Here is a 25,952-nt window from a genome sequence, read left to right on the forward strand (position 1 = left end):
CCCCAGCCCTCCTCCAAAAGATCGACCACCTTGTTCTCTCCGTGGATGGCTACTCCATCTGCCCCTCCACGGAGGTAAGGAACCTGGGCGTAATACTGGACTCAACCCTCTCATTTCACCCTCACGTCAAGTCTGTCACCAGATCCGCCTTCTTCCACCTCAGAACCATCTCCCGCCTCCGTCCCTCACTCTCCGACACCTCAGCGGAAACACTCATTCATGTCTTCATCACTTCCCGCCTTGACTACTGTAACGGAATCCTTCTTGGTGCTTCCAAGAAGGTTCTGGATCGCTTACAGTACGTCCAAAACTCTGCTGCGAGGGTCCTCACGCGCACCAAACCCTGGCAGCACATCACCCCCACCCTGCAAAAACTTCACTGGCTCCCCATCAACTACCGAATCCCCTACAAGATCCTCCTCCTCACCTACAAATCCCTGCACGGGTTGATCCCTTCCTACCTGACCAACCTACTCCACCCCTACACTCCAGCACGAGGCCTCTGCTCCTCCAACTCCGACCTCCTCACCGTACCCCGCACCAGGCGTTCCACACTGGGAGACCGAGCTTTCGCTGTAGCTGCCCCCAGACTGTGGAACTCCCTCTCCCCCCTCATCCGAGGCTCTGACACCATCAACCTCTTCAAAACCAAGCTAAAAACCCACCTGTTCACACTTGCCTTCACGCAACACGGCCCCGCTCCCAAGTAGCCCACCCCTGGGTCTTTTCTTTTAAGCCACAGATCCTGTTGTTTTGTTTTGTTGTTTGTTTGTTTTTTTTGTTTGTTAATTTCAACCGCTTCATCAAATTGGACAGCACCTTGCTTCCTTTTTTTATCTTATTTGTTTTTTCCTGTTGTTACTATACACATATATTCATCATTTTTATTTGTATCTTTTATTTTTTCACATTTTTTATTTTTCGACCTTTTCCTTGTACAGTGTCCTTGAGTCTGAGAAAGGCGCTTCTCTCTTAAAATCCAATTTATTATTATTATTATTATTATTATAAAGACTTATTTTATAGTTGACATGTCAATAGTATTACTATCAGTGGATTTCTTTTTCTTAAACTTTCTAACCACTTCTAGCACATCACTCTCACAAACACCACCAAGGAACATTGAGTTGCTGTTTGATGGTGAGTCAGAATAAGTTTCACCCTCCGTAGGGAGGTCCATTTCCTTAGCCAAATTAGGGCCTACTTATATACACATATAAGTATATTGGAAAGTCCTTTTTACTGGACTTTTTAATCTTGTCATTAAGCACACCCCAAGTAGCCTTAATATTATTTTTATCCATTTGCAACAAATGATTATAGTAGTATTTTTTTGTGATCTCATAATATATGTCAATCTGTTTTTATAGTTTTTGTACTTGTCCTCCTTATCCTTTGTTCGATGTTTGATCAATTCCCTTTTCCAGACCCTTGGTTAGCCATGGTGTCACCCTCTTTTTAGGATTTTGTCTGCACTCCTTCAATATGACAAACATTTACCCACAAATGCATTGTAGCTTCATTGGTATCCTCTACATAAACCTCCTGCCAATCATGACTCAAAAGGTCTGCCTTCAGAGCCAGTGTTGCTTCTGGTGATTTTTGTCTAACCAAATTGTGTGAATGCCTATTTGTTCTTCATTTTAATTTATTCTTCATTTCAAACACAGCAAAGACAGGCAAATGATCACTTACATCAGTCACTAATAGTCCCTTTATTATATTATCATCCATTACATTTGTAAATATATTGTCGATCAGTGTTGCACTGTCCTTTGTTATTCTGCTAGGTTTTACAATTAAGGGATAGAAACTCAAACTAAACATATTATCAACAAATTCCTTAGTTTTTTAGTATGTTCATTAGATTTCATCAAATCAATATTGAAGTCGCCACAAACAAAAATCACCGTATATCCTTATGCATTTCATATAATTCCGAAATATTCTTACATTTGTGATGCCATGACAGTGACACACACTGGCATTTAAAGGGTACAAATTCAAAAATGCCTGCACCAGAATGCAGGAAATTAAGTCTTTGTAACAAAGAAATTCCTGGTGGGAAACCCCCAGACCCTGCTTAAAAGGTGGCCTGATATAAGATAAGATAAGATATTCCTTTATTGATCCCCTTGGGGAAATTCATATATATATATTTCCTGGCCTGAATGATTTCCCCAGTCCGGCCCTGGTTAAAAGCCTCCAATGCTTATTAGTGCGTGTGTGTTTGAACATTTGCATGTTTCAACCATACATAAAAAAAAATATATAGTATATAGTATAATAGTGGGGGCTCTCTGACACCGTTATTTCAGGGGTCGCGGCCTGAAAATGTTGGGAACCCCTGGTCTAGAGATAACACCTAGCCGCTATTTCAATGTTGTTTCAACGTCATTTCAACTGCTATACGACGTCTAATAAACGTTCACTTTTTAAGCCTGTAGGCTGACCACCTGACCAGTAAATTAAACAACCCCTAACTGAACTATACAGATGGAGTAAATTAAACAACCCCTAACTGAACTATACAGAGTAAATTAAACAACCCCTAACTGAACTATACAGATAGAGTAAATTAAACAACCCCTAACTGAACTATACAGACCTAGAGTAAATTAAACAACCCTTAACTGAACTATACAGACCTAGAGTAAATTAAACAACCCCTAACTGAACTCTACAGACCTAGAGTAAATTAAACAACCCCTAACTGAACTATACAGACCTAGAGTAAATTAAACAACCCCTAACTGAACTCTACAGACCTAGAGTAAATTAAACAACCCCTAACTGAACTCTACAGATAGAGTAAATTAAACAACCCCTAACTGAACTATACAGACCTAGAGTAAATTAAACAACCCCTAACTGAACTCTACAGACCTAGAGTAAATTAAACAACCCCTAACTGAACTATACAGACCTAGAGTAAATTAAACAACCCCTAACTGAACTATACAGACCTAGAGTAAATGAAACAACCCCTAACTGAACTCTACAGATAGAGTAAATTAAACAACCCCTAACTGAACTATACAGACCTAGAGTAAATTAAACTAAAACTTGCTGTTCTTTTTTAACTAGGGCTGGCAACCATAAGTTAACCACATGATTTATTTACATTAATCATGTTAACACATATTAAAAAATACATAGAAAAATGCATCTGAAGAAAGTAATCATAAGTTATCTTATGAATCACAGGAGTCTTCAATAAAATTGAATGGTGATCCATTTAGTGAATACCTTTGTTAGGATGACCATATTGTGATTTCCAAAAAAGAGGACACTCTGCCCGCAGCCTCAAGATATTATTTTAATTTGAACAAAATAATATCTCTCTATAACCAAAGTTACTCAACATGCTTTATTATGCCTAAAGTAATCTATCTGACAAATCTCCAGAAAATAAGTGCACTATGCAGTTTTGGATTTGTTTACATTTGTGTAACTTGCCATTAGTGTAAAGAATATATATATATTACACACGTAATCATTAGAATGATTGTATCATAAGCATCTTATCATCATAAATCAAACCAAAACATAATTTTAAATGATTTTCTTTCTCTCTCTGTATAGGGAGGTGTAGTCTGACGTCACTGGTTGTTCTTGTATAGGGATTTATCATTGGGGAAATGGATTATCGGCTATTGTAAACTAAAGCCTGTTGTATTTTTCTCAGCATCTAGGAGAGCTGGTAATGGGTTATCTGAGCAGGGACCTGCAGCCATCTTGCCAGTTGGCCTGTCTAGAAACCGTTCGCATCCTGACTCGAGACAAAGACTTCCTGGCACCTTTCATCACCTGTTCTGCCGTCGCCACCCTCGCCCGCTATGCTGGCATCACCGTGGTTACCACTACAGCCCCCAGCAGCAAGCCAGGGGAGGGGCAAGGTAAATTAAAAAGGCTCAGTATGGTCAGATGCCTTGGCAGTTGTCCATGGCAGCCATGTTGGTTCCACAGTTGTGCTCATTGGCCGTTGCTAAGAAACTGGTCTATGTCAGCTCATGTTTAGGGTGTTGGCCATCCCACTATGGGATGTTTACAGACAACACCTCTTCTAGAGAAGAAACAGCAACATGGTGTCCATCCATAGGTTGTGACCGCTCCTTGTTTTGTGCTCCTGGCAGTCTGACCCTTCCTTATGTTCTGCTCCTAGGGGAATGTGAAGGGGAGGACGGAGGAGAGGGGCTGATGGAGGGGACTCCTGACCTGGAGGTGATCGTGGAGGCGCTGAAGTCTCTCTGTAACATCCTGCTGCACAACGACATGGCCCCGGTGAGACTAACTAACATCCTGCTACACGACCACATGGTGAGACTAACTAACATCCTGCTACATGACCACATGGTGAGACTAACTAACATCCTGCTACACGACCACATGGCTCCGGTGAGACTAACTAACATCCTGCTACACGACCAAATGGTGAGACTAACTAACATCCTGCTACACGACCACATGGTGAGACTAACTAACATCCTGCTACACGACCACATGGTGAGACTAACTAACATCCTGCTACACGACCACATGGTGAGACTAACTAACATCCTGCTACACGACCACATGGTGAGACTAACTAACATCCTGCTACACGACCACATGGTGAGACTAACTAACATCCTGCTACACGACCACATGGTGAGACTAACTAACATCCTGCTACACGACCACATGGTGAGACTAACTAACATCCTGCTGCACAACCACATGGTGAGACTAACTAACATCCTGCTACACGACCACATGGTGAGACTAACTAACATCCTGCTACACGACCACATGGTGAGACTAACTAACATCCTGCTACACGACCACATGGTGAGACTAACTAACATCCTGCTACACGACCACATGGTGAGACTAACTAACATCCTGCTACACGACCACATGGTGAGACTAACTAACATCCTGCTACACGACCACATGGTGAGACTAACTAACATCCTGCTACACGACCACATGGTGAGACTAACTAACATCCTGCTACACGACCACATGGTGAGACTAACTAACATCCTGCTACACGACCACATGGCTCCGGTGAGACTAACTAACATCCTGCTACACGACCACATGGTGAGACTAACTAACATCCTGCTACACAACCACATGGCTCCGGTGAGACTAACTAACATCCTGCTACACGACCACATGGTGAGACTAACTAACATCCTGCTACACGACCACATGGTGAGACTAACTAACATCCTGCTACACGACCACATGGTGAGACTAACTAACATCCTGCTACACGACCACATGGTGAGACTAACTAACATCCTGCTACACGACCACATGGTGAGACTAACTAACATCCTGCTACACGACCACATGGTGAGACTAATGTAGTACTATTTGGGCATAAATGTTCTGATTTAATCAGAAACTAAACCTCTATCTGCTCTGCGTTGTGTTAAACCTTAAACGCCCTTGAAGTACTATAAAAACGGCGGCGTCAACAGAGAGGCGGCGTTTGAAGAAAGAGTCATCGAGAAGATTAATGTAAGAATCCGGTTTTAATGGGATCCAAAGTCAATTACAAACAAAAGATTTGAAAGAACAATGCAATGACTCCTGATGGATGCACTCTCTATGCCGAGGGTCATCAGAAATCAGACTAAAGTTCACTTTAACTAAAAAGCATCTATCTCTTCTCGGCTCCTTCTTCGATGGTTCGATGGTATTCGTCTCAATGCGTCGACGCGGTCCTCCCGGTCAGTAGGGGGAGAAGAATGTGGAATGGATGTTGTTTGCTCCTTGTCGTTCGTGGGGTTCCGTCGCTCTCCCTCAGAGCACACCATCTTAAAGTCTAGGTCTCCGCCCCCAACATTACGTCATGGGGGCGGGTCGTTCTGAGCGTTACCGAGCTCCCTTATTGGAAGACCAGTAGCCCTGTCTGTTCATAGGCTACCTTCACCATTGAATAGCGACAGGCCGGAATTCCTTATTAGGATTGTTTCTAGCAGTTTCTAAAATTTGGGGTATTCAACAGCTGCCAACGGTTTCTAAAAGGGTGGCTTCTAATCAGCGCTAGTTCCGTTTTGCTTTGTTGTTAGGGGCCCGGTGTAAAACACCTCCGTGTCTCCACCCTCCCCTAAACACAAGGCTTTCCTCTGATCTTATTTATAGTTTGAGACCAACTGTCTGGCTCCTCTTCACAATCAGCCTTATCTCTAAATCTTGGTTCCAAGAAGTCTATTTGATCTTGGGGGTTCTAAACAGCCGTCTATTGTAGGAATGTCAGTATGTGGTAATTCACTCAGCTGCTATTCTCATTTGCCCCCTCTCCAGGAGTTCAAATAAGGACAGTTTCTTTGAGTTAGCTATGAATGTAATGTTGCAATTCATCTCCGTCAAATTTGCCATTCTGAGTCCGTGTGCACAGTACATTTTTAAACAGTTGTTTGGAAAACTACTACAGTTTCCCCGGTTTGGGGATTAATGATCCCCAATATACTTGTTAGTCTTTTTTCAACCAAACTGTTACAAATACCTTAACCTTTTTACTGTTTAGCCAAATCACCCAAGAACCAAATATTTCCAGCATCCTTCTAGCTCATATTTCATATTTGTTAGTATCAATTGCTTTCAACACCCACATTAGCTCCCTTACCAAATGAACAACTATGAATCAGTTGATGTTTACACAGTTCTCAATTCACTCACACCGTTTAACAATTTCCAGTTATTTGCAGATTATACACAATGTATCAGTTATTCCAATTTCACTTCCATCTAGGTCCGTCCCTTTATACAAAAAGGGCATCGTACCAATTACCAGGTTTAGACTATACTTATGTGTTTCTTAACCAAACATGTCTATTTTGTGCGAACCACTCTGAAAGAAAAGATTATTACATTGCATTCATTTTCTAAACATTTCTAAAAAGGAGAGAGCTCAATAATGAAAAATCTAAAAATATATACACGCTCTCTCCATGGCCTATCAGTTACTCTATCCCTTCTTTCGCCTATGTGTACCTTTGAGGTTTCTTAATGACTCGTTGTGGTCGAGTATCTCGTTCCGGGCTTGTGCTAAGCACTGGTTCCTCCGGTCCTTCTGGTACACCCTCCAAATCCACAGAGAAGAAATTATTATGTTCCAATTCATAATCCTCTCCTCTGTCTGGCTCCTGTAAAAACCCCTCATCCTCTACAAGTGGCCAATCGTGGTCCCCTCGGTCTGGCTCGCCATAATCATTCGCATCTTCCCCTTCGTTTGGGGTTTGCGCCACCCCGATTTCATCGTCCGCCGCTTCCGCTTCGCCTTCGTGTAACGGTTGCGACGCCCCGGTTTCATCGTCAAGGTCCCGTGGTTTAGGTTCCCATTCTTGGCCCGTATCTATTGATTTTACACAATGAGAAATGTGGAACCCCATCGGTGATCCTTGAATCTGTAAAGCCCTCTCGGTGGCTCGGACGACTTTGTATGGCCCTTCCCGTCTCGCGCCAAACCACTTACGTCTAAATACTTTAACATAAACGTAGTCGCCCTGCATGATTTGAGGTGTAGTCTGCCTATTCACCTCCTCCCCGGTTTCATGCTCCTGTCTACTGGAGACATGATCCAGAATATTTTTGTGTATCTTTGACATGTATTTTACGTACTCACGCATATCGTTGTCCAGGATGTCCAAACTTGGACCTTTGCCTGTCGCGCGCAAACCTGGTACTACCATGCAGCGACCTAACATCATTTTGTGCGGTGTCAAACGCAGTCCGCGAATTTCGCTTGACCGGCATGCCATTAACGCTAAAGGGAGAGCGTTTAGCCAATTCAAGCCTGTGTGTTGACAGATCTTTACCAACTTGTTTTTTAGTGTCCCGTTCATGCGTTCCACCAACCCCTGGCTCTGCGGATGATAAACAGCCCCCAATCGCTGTTTTATGCCTAAATGTTGGAGTATTAAACGTACAGTCTTGTCAACGAATTCCTTGCCATTATCGCTTGAGATTCTGTCCATTAGCCCAAATCGCGGACTTACCTCTTGGCACAAGAACTTGGCCACTGATGCTGCATCCTTGTGCCGGGTGGCGCACGCCTCCACCCACCTTGAAAAACGACAGACAACGACAAGAATATATCTCTTCTGATTAATTGGTTTAATCATGTCAATGTAATCAATTACAAGGTCTCGCATTGGGCCATTGGGCGTGGGGATATGTCCTGGTGACACACTAATCCCCTTACGTATATTGTTTTTCAAACATACTACACATCTCTTTATCACATGATCAATTTGACTGTTTAAATCTGGCGCCCAAAAGCCATATTCTCAGATTTTTCTCCTTACCTCTCCCCGATGCGCATGGCAAAAGTCGTGAGCCGTGTGGATCAGCAGTCCGACCAGGCCAGCAGGAGCCACCACAAATCCACTGATGTCGCGCCACAAACCTGAATCATCCTGACAAGCTCCCCTGGTTATCCAGAGGTTCCGTTCTACCTGACTAGCCTCCTCCTGGAAAGTCAAAACATCCTTGTAGGTTATCTTGTCCTCTAACTCAACTCCGTGTGTGATAACCAAAACCTTACCTGCCCTGTCGGCACCTGTCACTTCCTTGGCAGCTTCATCTGCTCTTTTGTTCCCTCGAGTTATTTTGGACTCGTCTGACTGGTGAGCAGCACACTTGATTATCGCAATCTGCTTTGGTTTCATAATCGCTTCTAACAAACGTTTAATCTGACTACAATGTTTTAATGGCGCTTCCATCAGCTTTCTTAAAACCTCTCCCTTTCCACACTGTGCCAAATAAGAACGCTGTTCCATGTGCGTAGGCCGAGTCGGTATGAATATTTACAGTTCTGCCCTCTGCCATGTTACATGCTTCCGTCAGTGCAACCAATTCTGCTAACTGGGCTGAACAGGGTTGTGATAATGCTTCGGCCTTTTCCACCACAAACCCTTCGCCCTGTGACCTTATCACGGAGTAGCCTGCTTTTAGTCCCTCGCCAACTCGATAGCAAGAGCCGTCAGTCCATAGTTCCAGATCTGGACTGCTAAATGGAAACGCCTGCAAGTCTGCTCTGAGTTTAGAGTACCTCTCGGCTTCGACTACACAGTCGTGGGGTTCTCCATCCTCAGGCGTAGGGATGTCGGCTGCCGGGTTCGTTATGGAACACCTGACCAGCGTCACGTCTTCCTGTTCCAAAAGCCTGTAGTAATGTTTAATGTGAGGCATCGTTAGTGCATATTTACCGGACTCCAACAGACTCTTTAAGTCATGCCTCACCATGATATCCACTGGATATCCCATCATAATACTTGCGGCTTTCTCGTACATTGTATATACTCCAGCCATTTCTCGGTAGCATGGAGCCATCCCCATCTCTACTTCCGAGTAGGCAATTGAGTAGTACACCATCGGCTGAGGTCACGCCCCCACCCCTGTGTTCTGGGCCAACACCGCGCACGCCTGTATCAGGTTTCTCCACGGGTAGCAACGGCGTGTTGCTATGGGGAGCAGTTGTTTTCCGTAGGACTCCTGCTGCTAAAAGTCCTTTGATTTGTGGCTCGATTCCAGCCACCGCTTTCTCCTTCAATGGATACTGATTTTTCCAAGGCAGGGTGGCCCCAGGTCTAAGCTCCACCTTCACAGGTTGAGCGGACTTGATTAATCCAATGTCAGTGCTGTTTTTTGCCCACAGCGTCTCAGGCACCGCCTTCATCATGTCCTCTTGGAGGCTAGATGCATTAGGGACTTCTCCCATTGTCTCTTGGGATAATTGCACAGTTTGGGGGCGACCCATCCCTGTGCCTTGGACCATGATCTTAATAAACCTTTTATCGGGGCTTATCCAGATCAGTTTGTTTTCTTTCATCTGTTCAAATTCAATCCCTTCTGCTTTTTTCATCATTTCGCCGATGTGCTGTTGATCGCACGAGCTGGTTACCTTCAAAGTCACATGGGGAACACTGTCCGTAATCCCGTGTTCTTTATGCAGATAGTCGCTCCGTGCAATACGTAGCGCTGCTCCCTGCGGCCCCAATATGATATTGGTAGCATTAAGCTGTACTTTGTCTGGTTGCACACTCAGCCACTCCTTAGCCTGTGACGAGTCTGCATCTTTATGATACTGCAGAGTGCAATGATATGGTGTCTTTGGATCACTTGCTTCAGGCATATTGGCAGTGATACATTTCTCCCATTGCAAGGCTGGACCAAGCAACTCTTGGTCCAGTCCCCCTAGACCAGTGGTTCCCAACCTTTTTCCCCCCAGGGACCCCCAAACATCTCTGATGAAATTCGCGGACCCCCTCCTAATAAGATACCATAAAATACTTTTTTTTTTCATTTTAATAACAAACTGCTTATACACAGGCATATGCATCACAATTAGACCCACTATGCTTCTTTGACTTGTGCCTTCAATCAACAAATCTCATCTTGCACCATATGCATTTCAAAATGTTTGGCCAATATTCAAATGCTGTATTCATCCTCTCAAATCAGGCCCTAATGGTGAACGGTTTGCATTTATGGAACAAATCAATGCAACAAATTAAACTAAATATGAGACAGGAAATTCCAATCAGTAGCAGAGAGAATCTGTCCTAGCTGGGTTTAATACCTTTTTTTTGTCATTTTAATAACAAACTGCTTATACACAGGCATATGCATCACAATTAGACCCACTATGCTTCTTTAACTTGTGCCTTCAATCAACAAATCTCATCTTGCACCATATGCATTTCAAAATGTTTGGCCAATATTCAAATCCTGTATTCATCCTCTCAAATCAGTCCCTAATGGTGAACGGTTTGCATTTATGGAACAAATCAATGCAACAAATTAAACTAAATATGAGACAGGAAATTCCAATCAGTAGCAGAGAGAATCTGTCCTAGCTGGGTTTAATACCTTTTTTTTGTCATTTTAATAACAAACTGCTTATACACAGGCATATGCATCACAATTAGACCCACTATGCTTCTTTAACTTGTGCCTTCAATCAACAAATCTCATCTTGCACCATATGCATTTCAAAATGTTTGGCCAATATTCAAATCCTGTATTCATCCTCTCAAATCAGTCCCTAATGGTGAACGGTTTGCATTTATGGAACAAATCAATGCAACAAATTAAACTAAATATGAGACAGGAAATTCCAATCAGTAGCAGAGAGAATCTGTCCTAGCTGGGTTTAATACCTTTTTTTTGTCATTTTAATAACAAACTGCTTATACACAGGCATATGCATCATAATTAGACCCACTATGCTTCTTTGACTTGTGCCTTCAATCAACAAATCTAATCTTGCACCATATGTATTTCAAAATGTTGGCCAATATTCAAATCCTGTATTCATCCTCTCAAATCAGGCCCTAATGGTGAACGGTTTGCATTTATGTTGAATGAAGACAATAGATCTCTGGTGGTCGGCTGTCGATTCTTTGTACCATCTGATAGTACTGATCTTCTCGTTCAGCTATCACGCAACCCTCCGCAGTACATTTAATGTCCATCCCCAGTAACCCCAGCCCATCTCGGCCAAGTAAGTTAATGGGTGTGCTTTCCGAGACCAGCACAGGGAGAGTCGCTTCCCTGCCTCGATATCTCAGAGTCACAGGATCGGTAACCGGCGTCAGCTGTTTTAATCCCTCAAATCCAATTGTCCGTACGTATCGACCGGACATGGTTAGGTGCGTCGCGTCTTGGGGTTGTACTACCGTGTAGGCCGCACCGGTGTCTGCCATCATCTCGACAGATTTGTCATTCACCGCTACGCACACAATAGGCTCCTCCCTTAAAGACGACACTGACAGCTGACACCTCCCCATTGGACTCTCTGGGCCTCTTCAGAGCGATTCATCTGGCCCTCTTGATGGATTCACCGGGCCATTGTTCTCACTAGGGTATTGACCTCGGGGTGGGCCTTGGCTTTGCCAATTTCCTCCCCTGTTCCCCCCCCGAGTGCCTCCCCCTCTGGCTTGGTAGCCCTGTTCACATTCCCGTGAAATATGTCCAATCTCCCTGCACGTCCAGCACTCAACCCGCCGACTTCTGTATCCATTCGCGCCCCCTCTTCTGCCTCCACCTTGTCCTCGTGACTGCAACCAGGGTGCTCCCCTTGGTCTTTGTTGTTGTTCCGGCGCAGGACCCCCTTGTGTTCCCGCTTGAGCCTGTCTCTGTTCATGTTGTTCCCCTTCGTTGCCCGTCCCACCTCTTGGTTGTGGGGCCTGGACTAAGGCTTGAAGATATTCCACTACCTTTCCTGCATCAGTTGTCTGTTGATACAGGATCCTACGTTGTTGTTCCAGATCCTTCTCCTTTTTGTTTTGCTCTCTTTTCCGATACAGTTCCACGTGATGGGCCACTTGATCAATATAATAGCTCACTTCCATACTTGACAAAGACACCACCTCGGCCAATTTCTGCCTTACCTCTATGGGGAGGCCGGCTTCAATCTTGGCTCTTAACGTGGCTTCATGCATGGGGTTAAGTTCTACATCGCGACCAGTTGTATTCTTCCATGCGGCATAGGCTTGTCGTACGTACAGCCTGGGGTGGGCTTCCCCCAGAGTACCAATCGGAATTTGGTCTGGGTGCAGTCTCGTCGGATAGGTTTCTCGGAGGGCCAGCCACACTACTCCCCTGTATCGTCCGAACAGGTCCGCATCATGCGCTCCAGTCCCCACATGGCCCTGCATGGCAGCCATCTCCAGTATCCTTTCCATGCCGTCTTTTCCCATCATGGTTGTCAATAGTTTCTTTACATCCCCCATCGCCAGTTCTTGTCCGACCATCAATTCCTCCAGTTTGGCAATCCACAGATTGGCCCCATTCTGGAGGGGCGGCAATTTCTCAGACACCTGCGTCATGTCGGATGCCTTCCAGGGGTGATATTCCATGTCCTGTCCTCTTACTATTATAGGAGCCATGTGGACAGGGGCATGGGTATGAGGTTGCTTATCCCTCGTATGTGATCTGGTCGCTACTCTATTAGTTACAACATCCTCTACTTTCTTGAGGGCCTTTTTCTGCTCCGCTCTTTTACCTCGCAGGGCGTTTCGTTTATCCTCAATGTTTTCCTTCATCTTGATGATCTCTTCATACTCCCCCTCTCTTTGAGAGTCTGTACTATCATGGCCCGCCAACCGCACTATTACGGCTGCATGGTCATTGTCCAAACCCACAAGCGCCTCGCCTATCCCCACCAGACCGTCTCTTATCTTTATCATCTCCCATCTTATCATCATTGTAGTACTCACTCTGGCGGTCAGACAAATCTGGGGTGTGGCCGTGGCTTGCCTTTATCCTTGCCCAATCTTTCTGCTTTAGCAGTATCTCATAGCTTTTCTGTCCATCCCTTTCAGCTTCTTGGATCAACCTGGCTCGATCCGACACATATTCCGTCCTTTCCCTTTGACGCGGTGCGGCCACATATTCTCTTTCTGAACGAGCCTGGGTTGGACTGTCTGGTAGCCTAGCTATCAGGTGAATTGATGTCTTTGCTTGTCCCGTCTCTCTGTTCCCCAGATCATCTGTCAACTGATAAGGGCTACTCATCTCTAATACAGGTAGGATGGGGTATATTGGTTCCCCATTCCTACTGGCATATGGTGGGGGTGCTAAAGCTCCCTCAATTCTTTCCTGTTGAGCAATAAGATAGGAGGCTGGGGTGGGTGAGGCTAACTGAACTGCACTTTGGGCGATGACAGGTGTTGTTTTAGGGGCCAGGGGAGTTATGGTGACCGGGACTACCTCCTCTACTGGTTTGTCCGCATCATTGACATTTGCAATGGCCTTCCTTTCACTATCTCTCCTCTCGGCTTCCCGTGCATAAGATTCTATCATGGTTGTTTCTTGCAAAAATGTCTTTGCCCTTGTCACCTTGTCCCCGTGGTATTCATATGTCTTAATTAGCATTCGTATGTTAGCTATTAGCTCCAAATCAAAAGAACCTTCGACAGGCCAACGTTTCGCAAGCTTTTTCCATCTTTCATTCCATCTTTTTGATACATAAATTGCTTTTTCCAAGTAATATTCGTTACCTTTTGTATGGTCGTGTTCGTCTGCAATAATCTGTACTGGACTCTCTTCCATCCATCCAATTAGGGTCGACTTATCTGATTGGGTTGCGGCTTTCATTTTCTTATATGCGCTCTTTCTCCCCATTTTCCTAAAGTTTCCCTTATCTTTTTTATCTTGTAACAATGGCAACAGGCAGAAAAGTATCTTCTGTAATCCCTATCTAAATGTAGGTGTCCCTAAATGCTCTTTGTGACTTACTCCTACTCGGACAACCAATAGTGGCACTGTGGGCCCTTCCTATTCTCTTCTGTCCCTTTTTCGCCTGAAATTCCTATTCTTACCTGATTTGTGGTGTTCCGCGTGTCCAATCGAACTGCTGGAGATCAGAGCACACAATGACAACAGTTCTTGTTAATTTATCAACTGGACTTGTACTTTACTCTGTCTATATAATCAAATTCCTGAGAGGTTCTTTTCATTCACTGTATGAGTATCTTTTTACTTTCTTCATACACTCTTAAACACGAGACATTTGTAATTGATACATGTGTGTGATATCGCCAGTTTCTACTCCCTGTTTTTCTTCTCGTTCGATCTCCGTCAACACACTGGGTTCCTATTTTTTGTCGAATTTCGGCTCTCCTTTATTTCCGCTTGATTCCACTCCAATTCTGATATTCCTCGGAAAACAAAAACATCTTGATTAGTATAGTTACATCCATTCATTCACATTCTTTTCCATTATTCAGTACCACTCCCCCCAGGGGACACTTGTCACCCAGACTCGTGTCCCCCAGAGATAATCTAAAGAATGCTTCGGACACCGCGCCACGCACGCCGCGAGGTGTCAACCCTGTTTTCTGAAGAGACCATAACAGACCCTCCACAGCGGTTTGAACACACCTCACCACAGGTACAAAGCAGTCAGCATCCCAGCAACCTATCCTGTCCTTCAGGCTAACATCCCCAGAGTCCAGTGCCCTGCCGGACGGCCATGCACAGCCGACCAGACCCAACACCGAACTCCGGGCACACAGCTCCACATTACACAGTCACGTCACACGTACCTACTATGGAAAAAACAACATTGCATACACATTCATCCAGCCAACGGTAATGTACGTCCGTCCAGGCACGTCCCCCGCCCCACACCCTTACGCACGCCCCGGCCCCCCCACTCCCCAATCCAGAATGTCCACCACCCAGATCAGAGAATAGTTGCCAGCGCGTATGCCGGGCATCTCAGCTTTAACGGAACGCCCACACCCACCCTGCGCGCCATCCCTCACTATCATCATAGTATACGCAGGTGCAGCCGAGCAGTGTGGCTTCTCAGTCGCAGAACCAGCCGCGCCGAGAGTCCTGAACACATACGTAACACATACTTTGATCACATTCACACAAACAACTACAACCGCAAACATTACCACAGCACACAGCAGATATTTAACAACAGACCATCCTATATAGCCCAGTTGATCATGACCCCAGTCCTCCCACGAGTCCTCCCGCGGGACCTGCATATCTCTAGTAATGTTCCTTAAATGCTCTATAACCGCTGGTAAGCCACCTTCATCATTTGCTGGGACAAATGTGCAGCATTCCTGACCAATTAATGCACACGTGCCTCCTGAACTCGCCAACAGGAAGTCCATAGCTGTTCTCGTTTGTAGCTCCATCAGTCGTAAGGACCGTAGCTCCTGAGCCTCCAGGCTCAAGCCCCTCGCCGTCGTAACTGCCATATCTTCAAATACCCTAGCTAAATGGTCCAGTTCTTCCATGTTTGCATACGCCCCATACCAGGGAAACGCCACCCTGAAAAAGTGGTCCGCATCCCTCCTTCTCCTTGTCTTGGGAAGCGCTGGCAAAACGTCTGATACCCTCATAGCCGGTACTAAATACCCCAACGCACACTTTCCCCTCCAGTTAATTGGTAACGCGGCGTACGCAAACTCACCACAAATCCAAAACGCCCCACTAGGGGCCAGTGCCTCTGAATCCTTACCCCAGACCCCACTATCTCCCAAGCAGCCGTCCAAATACCCCACGCTTTTACCATCGGATTTCCCCTCCACGCACATCTCAAACCCAGCCGCCCTATACGCTACCGGAATGGGGCTACTGTCTCTCAGTGCTCCATACCCTACAAATTTATTTCCACCTGACCCCCGGCCCAAATACTTCTCAATTCTATCATGTCCCACCCCGTCGCACAGGTGAGGGGCAGGCGAATCCCTTAACACGTTGGCATGACACTTCGTTATGGGGTGTGCAATCAGAGGAAGGCCCGCGTCGGCCGCTTGTGGGGACAAGCCGCACACATAGCAATCTGATCTATTAGCCATTTTTGCCACTGTTTTTGCCATCCCTAAAAAAAGATTACCGCGATGGTCTGGCAGCGACCGTTTACCCACTACCACCACCTCTGGCAGTTCAGGCCGCTGAAATGGACCATACAGTATCACGCTGGCCAACACACACAACCAAACCATCGCCACAGCACACCCCAGAAGCACCCGCCTACTATTTTCACTCAAACCAGGAACCATGTCGAGTGTTCCGTCCTCCTCCTCGCTCCTCCTTCACCGGCGCGTGTCCTAATATGTCCTGCAATCCCCACAAATAACAACATAGCTTTATAACCACACACTCCACAGTCCACTGACGTGAAGACCCCAACCTAAACACAATACCAGGACACACCGGCACCCCTTGGTGGGCAGGAGAGAGAGGCTGTGACGAGACCGCCGACCGGTCAAGAGAGGACCGGGCCAGTGGGAAAACATGTAACTCTAGGCCGGTTTAAGAAGGAAGAGGGGGGAGAGAGAGAGAAGTGTTCAGGGAGTGAGGTAAAGGATGGAGAGGGGGGGTAGAAGGGAAAGAGGGAAGCAATGCAGGGGGGGGGTAGAAGGGAGAGAGAGCAGAAAAGAAAGGGAAAGAGGGAGGAAAGAGGGAGAGAAAGAGAAAGCAATGGAGGGGGGGGTAGAAGGGAGCAGAAGGGAAAAAGGGGAAGAGGGAGAAAGAGAGGACGCAATGGAGGGGGGGGGGGAGAGAGAAGGGAGAGAGCAGAAAGGAAAGGGAAAGAGGGAGGAAAGAGGGAGAGAGAGAGAAAGCAACGGAGGGGGGAGGGTAGAAGGGAGCAGAAGGGAAAAGGGAGAGCAATGGAGGGGGGGGGGTAGAAGGGAGCAGAAGGGAAAAGGGAGAGAGAGAGGAAGCAATGGAGGGGGGGAGGGGGAGTAGAAGGGAGCATAAGGGAAAAGGGAGAGAGAGAGGAAGCAACGGAGGGGGGGGGGAAGAGGGAAGGGAGAGAGAGAGCAGAAAGGAAAGGGAAAGAGGGAGGAAAGAGGGAGAGAGCGAGAAAGCAATAGAGGGGGGGGGGAAGAGGGAAGGGAGAGAGAGCAGAAAGGAAAGGGAAAGAGGGAGGAAAGAGGGAGAGAGAGAGAAAGCAATGGAGGGGGGGGTAGAAGGGAGCAGAAGGGAAAAAGGGAAAGAGGGAGAAAGAGAGGACGCAATGGAGGGGGGGGGTAGAAGGGAGCAGAAGGGACAAAGGGAAAGTGGGAGAAAGAGAGGACGCAATGGAGGGGGGGGGGGGGGTAGAGAGCAGAAGGGCATGTGGTCCCACACCGGGACCCGTTCCTAACCGTAAATCACATCATACATTACGTCATACATTGCACCTGCCCAAATGCCTCCCGTGGGGAGAGAGAGAGAGGGGGAAAGAGAGAGAGAGAGGGAGAGAGAGAGGAGAGAGAGAGGAGGGAAGAGAGGGAAGGAGAGAGGGAGGGAGGGAAGGAAAGAAGGAGGGAGAGAGGGAGAGAAAGGGAGGGAGAGAGGGGGAGAGAGGGAGGAAGGGAGAGAGGGAAGGAGAGAGGGAGGTGTGGAAGGAGAGAGAAAGGGAGGGAGAGAGGGAGGGAGGGAAGGAGAGAGAAGGGAGTGAGGGAAGGAGAGAGGGAGAGGGAGAGAGAGGGAGAGGGAGGGAAGGAAGGAGAGAGGGAGGGGAGAGAGGGAGGAAGGGAAGGAGAGAGAAGGGAGTGAGGGAAGGAGAGAGTGAGAGGGAGAGAGAGGGAGAGGGAGGGAAGGAAGGAGAGAGGGAGGGGAGAGAGGGAGGAGGGGAGAGAGGGAAGGAGAGAGGGAGAGAGGGAGAGAGGGAGGGAGAGAGGGAGAGAGGGAGGGAGGGAAGGAAAGAGATAGGGAAGGAGAGAGAAAGGGAGGGAGAGAGGAAGGGAGGGAAGGAAAGAGATAGGGAAGGAGAGAGGGAGAGAGGGAGGGAGGGAAGGAGAGAGTGAGAGGGAGAGCGGGAGAGAGAGGGAGAGAGGGAGGGAAGGAGAGAGAGAGACTGTGGGGTTTCCAAAAGAGCGACACACTCTGCAGCCGCTTAACTTCCCATATTAGCTTTGGACGAGAGTCTTAACTTTGCCTCTATCGCCCCCTAGCGCAGTTCCACCCACATTGCCTCTGACAATATAATTCCCCCACAATGGTCCCCTTGCCCAGACTCTGGCACCACCTAGTGTACTTTTAACCACATCTCACTCCCTTCCTCCCATCCACCATCCACATCACACACACTCCAACCATTTCATCAATGCGCATGCGCGAACGTCTCATACACACATCACTCGTATCAACACCGGCCAACACTGCATCTCATACATTTCATTCAATATTTATAGACAATTTCAGTTGCACTGAACCATCGTCTCATCCACACCATGCAGTATTTTCCAATATCTTAACGAGCCCCGACGAGTTAATCACATCGTTTCATTCATCCAGCCATACAGTATGTAACCAGCTCAGCCGCTCAGTCACACACCGCCTTGCGCGCCACGACATGCACGCGCCCTGCCGCACACGAGTCTTTGTCGAGAACGCGCTCCCACTGTAGCACGAGCCACGACGAGTATGCACGCGCCCCTGCTTCGCCGCTCACGAGCTTTGACGAGCACGCGGACCACGAACAACACGTTAGTCTCGGGGTCCGGTGGCACAATGGACGTGGCGCCCACGCTGGCATAACGTTAAAAATAGCTTTTAATCACAACATAAGCGCCAGTGTACAGATTTAATTCATATTTTATTAATCAACGTATAACACAACCATAAGTTCTCTTGTTATGCAATACACTTCTATTTAACCACACATACATACTTATTTAACTAGCCACACATTCATAATCTGATTATACACCTTTACAAGTTCACATTGTATCTTTACAATTCTTAATACCTTCTGTGTGTTTATAAAAAACGAGACCAAGCACAATAGTTTATTTTAATCGCCCCTATCATTCAAAATACAACACGTGCGTTGAATCAACATGTTATTAAAGTACTAATATGTTCGCCAGCTATCACAGCGATCGAGTCTCGCAATATGTCTCAGACAGTCACGCACTAAATAAGATCCCTCGACTTTGGAGCCTCTGAAATCCACATTCTCAACATGGGGACAGCCCTTCGTCAACTTAATCTACTTGAAAAACACCTTAAATCAGGCATAATTCTCCATTTAGTTCGGCCGATATTGAGTACCAAGAACGCAGATTCGTCGAATTGAAACCTCCTCCGCTACCTTCGTACCAACATTGTAACAACCTGCGTACTTCTAAGTAGTACCTAATCGCTCATACATTGCCCATACTCGATTTTGTCCTGCGACCCACAACAAGCCCCCTGATTTATACCGATCGCCCCCTCATTTTACCACATCTGATTACATAATCCAAACAGCGTTTGAGCTACTGCATCCACGTCCCGATGAAACACACCTCGCCCGGGCGCCACTTTGAGTACCAGCCCCCCCGGCGAGACCTGTCCCACCTCCCCGGCGCAAATACATAGCTCCTCCACTGTTCAGATATGCAAAAAATTACCAACATCATTGCGCCCGGTTCTGAGAAATTATTAGGTCTTCATAACCCAGAATACGCATCTGTCGAACTTGCCAACACCAGATATACCGCGCCCATGATCAGTAAGCCTTTCATCTAAATGTAGTCCGACGCCTCGACCCACACCATAAACCAGTAGTTGTGCCACCCAACGTTTCTTCATATTTACTATAATATGAGGTAATATCTTATCAACCCCCTTTGTTCGAACTGAACGACCACATTTCTCGTCATCACTCACCTACTTTCAGGTCCGATGCTCTCCGAAGTCTCTCGATAGCCTCCGTTGTTGTTGATGTTGAAAAATTGAAGAAGTGAAAAAAAAAATTTCTTTCTCCAGATCGCTACTTGTTCTTGGGCCACGACACCAAATGTAGTACTATTTGGGCATAAATGTTCTGATTTAATCAGAAACTAAACCTCTATCTGCTCTGCGTTGTGTTAAACCTTAAACGCCCTTGAAGTACTATAAAAACGGCGGCGTCAACAGAGAGGCGGCGTTTGAAGAAAGAGTCATCGAGAAGATTAATGTAAGAATCCGGTTTTAATGGGATCCAAAGTCAATTACAAACAAAAGATTTGAAAGAACAATGCAATGACTCCTGATGGATGCACTCTCTATGCCGAGGGTCATCAGAAATCGGACTAAAGTTCACTTTAACTAAAAAGCATCTATCTCTTCTCGGCTCCTTCTTCGATGGTTCGATGGTATTCGTCTCAATGCGTCGACGCGGTCCTCCCGGCCAGTAGGGGGAGAAGAATGTGGAATGGATGTTGTTTGCTCCTTGTCGTTCGTGGGGTTCCGTCGCTCTCCCTCAGAGCACACCATCTTAAAGTCTAGGTCTCCGACCCCAACATTACGTCATGGGGGCGGGTCGTTCTGAGCGTTACCGAGCTCCCTTATTGGAAGACCAGTAGCCCTGTCTGTTCATAGGCTACCTTCACCCTTGAATAGCGACAGGCCGGAATTCCTTATTAGGATTGTTTCTAGCAGTTTCTAAAATTTGGGGTATTCAACAGCTGCCAACGGTTTCTAAAAGGGTGGCTTCTAATCAGCGCTAGTTCCGTTTTGCTTTGTTGTTAGGGGCCCGGTGTAAAACACCTCCGTGTCTCCACCCTCCCCTAAACACAAGGCTTTCCTCTGATCTTATTTATAGTTTGAGACCAACTGTCTGGCTCCTCTTCACAATCAGCCTTATCTCTAAATCTTGGTTCCAAGAAGTCTATTTGATCTTTGGGGTTCTAAACAGCCGTCTATTGTAGGAATGTCAGTATGTGGTAATTCACTCAGCTGCTATTCTCATTTGCCCCCTCTCCAGGAGTTCAAATAAGGACAGTTTCTTTGAGTTAGCTATGAATGTAATGTTGCAATTTACCTCCGTCAAATTTGCCATTCTGAGTCCGTGTGCACAGTACATTTTTAAACAGTTGTTTGGAAAACTACTACACTAACTAACATCCTGCTACACGACCACATGGTGAGACTAACTAACATCCTGCTACACGACCACATGGTGAGACTAACTAACATCCTGCTACACGACCACATGGTGAGACTAACTAACATCCTGCTACACGACCACATGGTGAGACTAACTAACATCCTGCTACACGACCACATGGTGAGACTAACTAACATCCTGCTACACGACCACATGGTGAGACTAACTAACATCCTGCTACACGACCACATGGTGAGACTAACTAACATCCTGCTGCACAACCACATGGCTCTGGTGAGACTAACTCATCTAGACTTGGGGTTAGGGGCAGAGCAGGTGAGACTAACTCATCTAGACTTTATTGATTGGTTGATTGATTGATTGGTTGACAGGTGGTGGCAGCAGAGCTCCAGCTGATGAGTGGAGTTGCAGAGAGACTGAAGCAGTGTCACGACCCCACATGGAACTATGAGGTACTGCAGGCAGACAGACAGACAGACAGACAGACAGACAGACAGACAGACAGATACAGACAGACAGACAGACAGACAGACAGACAGACAGACAGACAGACATATAGACAGACAGATGACATATAGACAGACAGATAGCTACATTACTAACTAACTAATATATGTAGTATGGTTAGATAACTAATATACCGTAAATCCTCAAATATAAGACGGGTCTTCTATTTACCTCAGCTGCAAAGAGCACCAGGCCTTTTTTAGAGAGAGGCTTATATAAGAGGCAGGCCTTAATTTCTAAAAATGACACTCATGGACATAATCCCTTAATTTTCAGACTTTTATTGCATTATTATTATTATTATTATTATTTAGATTTTTTAATACGTACATTGTCTGTCTACATTTATTTAGACTAGCATTGGTATTTAAATATTGAGTGCAGTTGAGTAATTGTGGGATTAACGTAATTCACACACTGAAGTTGGAACTGTCTATACTAGGTTGTGGGGTCCGGGGACGGTTTAGCGTGTGGTACCTTCTCGACTTCCTCCATCGAATCGAGTTGTTTACATGCAGTAGCCTTAGCTACTAACGTTATCATAGCATCATGGTCTCTAATGTGTCAACTGGACAACGCCAGCCTCGTCTGCCAATGCCATATAGATAGCGAACGTTAACGTTTGCAAACGAAGTCAACGTCATCCAGCTGACACCACAGATCTAGATATTATGACAACGTTAGCTAGCGGCTAGCGCTAAAGCTAACCAGAGGGAAACGTTAATGTACGGTAGTCAGTGTAGCGGGAGGCAGCACTTGATTTCCATTGGCAAGAGTTTATCTCATTCTATATCACGGCACGAGAAAAAAAATTATAATAATTTGCGACCTTATATTAGAGACAGGCCTGTGTTTGTCTAAATGCATCAACACCCCCCCCCCCCCCCCCCCATTATAAGAGGCCCCTCCTTTATCGGAGGTCCCTCCTCTATTTGAGGATTTACGGTATGTAGTATGGTTAGATAACTAATATATGTAGTATGTTGGGCGGCTAAGTGGCGCAGTGGGCAAGGCGCTCGCCACTAACGCAGGAGATGCTGGGTTCGAGCCCAGCTCTCGGTGTTGCTTCCGGCTTGGCTGGTCGTTCATACTAATACAATTGGCAGTATTAGGGGTGGGAAAGCCGATGGGTGGGGATCGGACGTTGTGGACAGCGACTCCTACAGGTCGGTTGGTGCGCCTGTACAGCAGAATCAGGAAGTATCGTGGGCAGCGTGAGCCTCCCACGCGTTACTCCTCGCCACTGAGAGATCGCGCTGTGCAGGTGAAAAGATGCGACGGCTGCCTCCTCGTGTACCGGAGGGGACACGTGATGCAAGGCTTCGTCCACATTGCAGCCGACCAGTGGGAGGCATGGTCTAACAACGTTCGAGACAAGGGAGGTGAGAATTGGATAATACGAAATTGGGATGGGAGAAAAATAGAAAATGGGGAGAAAAAGTAGATCAAAAAAATATATATATGTAGTATGTTGGTTAGATAACTAATATATTTTAGTATGGTTAGATAACTAATATATGTAGTATGGTTAGATAACTAATATATTTTAGTATGGTTAGATAACTAATATATCTAGTATGGTTACAGAACTAATATATTTAATATTGTTAGAGAACTAATATATTTTAGAGTATTTAGTTGGTAGTCGGTGCTAACGAGGGTGTTTTTTATTTCCAGGTTCGTTTCTTTGATCTCCGTCTGACGTTTCTTTTGACGGCTCGGAGAGTCGATATTCGAGCCCAACTCACTCAGCAACTCCATGGAATCAGTCTCCTAGGTAACACATTTTTCATGGTAACCTCCTGTCTCCTGTTTAACTGATATCAGTCTCCATGGTAACCATCTGTCTCCTGTTTAACTGATATCCGTGGTAACTAATCTCCAATATTGACAGCAGTGTTGTAGTCGAGTCACTACAGTACATCTCGACTCAGAGTCGAGTCCCCATTACCCTCTAGTCCGAGTCCAAGTCATCAAGTTTGAGATTGATTGATTGATTGATTTTTATTGTGGAGTAAAAGACGGCATCCAAGGGATAAAAACATGAGAAAGTGCAAGCACTTATTTCCATCATGGTCCCTGATTTTGGACATGGACAGACATCATAAAACACAGAGCATCATAATAAAACATAGATCATCATAATAAAACATATAGCATCATAATAAAACATATAGCATCATAATAAAACAGATCATCATAATAAAACATATAGCATCATAATAAAACATATAGCATCATAATAAAACAGAGAGCATCATAATAAAACATATAGCATCATAATAAAACATATAGCATCATAATAAAACAGATCATCATAATAAAACATATAGCATCATAATAAAACACAGAGCATCATAATAAAACATAGATCATCATAATAAAACATATAGCATCATAATAAAACATATAGCATCATAATAAAACAGATCATCATAATAAAACATATAGCATCATAATAAAACATATAGCATCATAATAAAACAGAGAGCATCATAATAAAACATATAGCATCATAATAAAACAGAGAGCATCATAATAAAACAGAGCATCATAATAAAACAGAGAGCATCATAATAAAACATATAGCATCATAATAAAACAGAGCATCATAATAAAACATATAGCAACCCCATAAAACACGCCCTGCCCTCTCCTTCCTAGACGTGGCTACTCTACACTTCACTGGCGAGCCATTTCTCTGTGGCCCGTCTGAAGCTTCCCCCCGTCTTAACATGAAGGTATCGACCCGAACACACGCGTCTGCCCTCGCAGGAAATAATAACACTAAATAATGTTACAGTATTACGGTAATATAGCCATCAATATCTTATGCCAAATGATTAGGGCCTATTACAAAATGTAATAAATAACTGTATTTATCAATTAACAAGTGCTCGTCTCGTCTGCACCGTCCGGGTCTGAGTCAGGGGTCTGAGTCACGGGTCCTGGACTCCGGTCCTACCACACTGATTGACGGCACGGTGTTCTCTTCCTGTGCCACGGTCACCCAGGTAACCAGCTGGACGCCACGCTGGGTCTGAGCTGGACGGACAGCCTGGAGGCGGTCAGAGCCGGAGCGGAGGACGCGCCCCCAGGAGAGCTGCCGGCCCTCAGCGCCCCCCAGACCCACTGCTGCGTGGAGGTCCTGAAGATCCTGTTCAACATCACCTTCAACAGCCACACACGCCATGTGGACGAGGTGCCCTCCACATCTACATCTGTGCCCTCCACACACCTACATCTGTGCCCTCCACACAGCTACATCTGTGCCCTCCACACAGCTACATCTGTGCCCTCCACATCTACATCTGTGCCCTCCACACATCTACATCTGTGCCCTCCACACATCTACATCTGTGCCCTCCACACACCTACATCTGTGCCCTCCACACAGCTACATCTGTGCCCTCCACACAGCTACATCTGTGCCCTCCACACAGCTACATCTGTGCCCTCCACACAGCTACATCTGTGCCCTCCACACAGCTACATCTGTGCCCTCCACACAGCTACATCTGTGCCCTCCACACAGCTACATCTGTGCCTCCACACACATCTACATCTGTGCCCTCCACACAGCTACATCTGTGCCCTCCACACAGCTACATCTGTGCCCTCCACACAGCTACATCTGTGCCTCCACACACATCTACATCTGTGCCCTCCACACAGCTACATCTGTGCCCTCCACACAGCTACATCTGTGCCCTCCACACAGCTACATCTGTGCCTCCACACACATCTACATCTGTGCCCTCCACACAGCTACATCTGTGCCCTCCACACAGCTACATCTGTGCCCTCCACACAGCTACATCTGTGCCCTCCACACAGCTACATCTGTGCCCTCCACACAGCTACATATGTGCCCTCCACACAGCTACATCTGTGCCCTCCACACAGCTACATCTGTGCCCTCCACACACCTACATCTGTGCCCTCCACACAGCTACATCTGTGCCTCCACACACATCTACACCTGTGCCCTCCACACAGCTACATCTGTGCCCTCCACACAGCTACATCTGTGCCCTCCACACATCTACATCTGTGCCCTCCACACATCTACATCTGTGCCCTCCACACAGCTACATCTGTG

General features: G+C 46.1%; 1 protein-coding gene across 1 annotated transcript in view; it reads left to right on the forward strand.

Moving 5' to 3' along the window:
* The window catches only part of ric8a (RIC8 guanine nucleotide exchange factor A), a gene marked incomplete at both ends in the record, with an annotated part of 80,129 nt that overhangs the window by 37,010 nt on the left and 17,167 nt on the right, over positions 1-25,952 (forward strand). The window contains 5 exons of the mRNA XM_084315518.1: positions 3,689-3,899; positions 4,166-4,284; positions 21,715-21,795; positions 23,528-23,627; positions 24,865-25,052. Of these exons, the coding sequence (XP_084171644.1) occupies positions 3,689-3,899; positions 4,166-4,284; positions 21,715-21,795; positions 23,528-23,627; positions 24,865-25,052 (699 nt within the window). The remainder of the gene's footprint in view (positions 1-3,688; positions 3,900-4,165; positions 4,285-21,714; positions 21,796-23,527; positions 23,628-24,864; positions 25,053-25,952) is intronic.

This window comes from Notolepis coatsorum (genome assembly GCF_963971535.1).
Source record: "Notolepis coatsorum genome assembly, chromosome: 6".
Lineage (NCBI taxonomy): Eukaryota > Metazoa > Chordata > Actinopteri > Aulopiformes > Paralepididae > Notolepis > Notolepis coatsorum.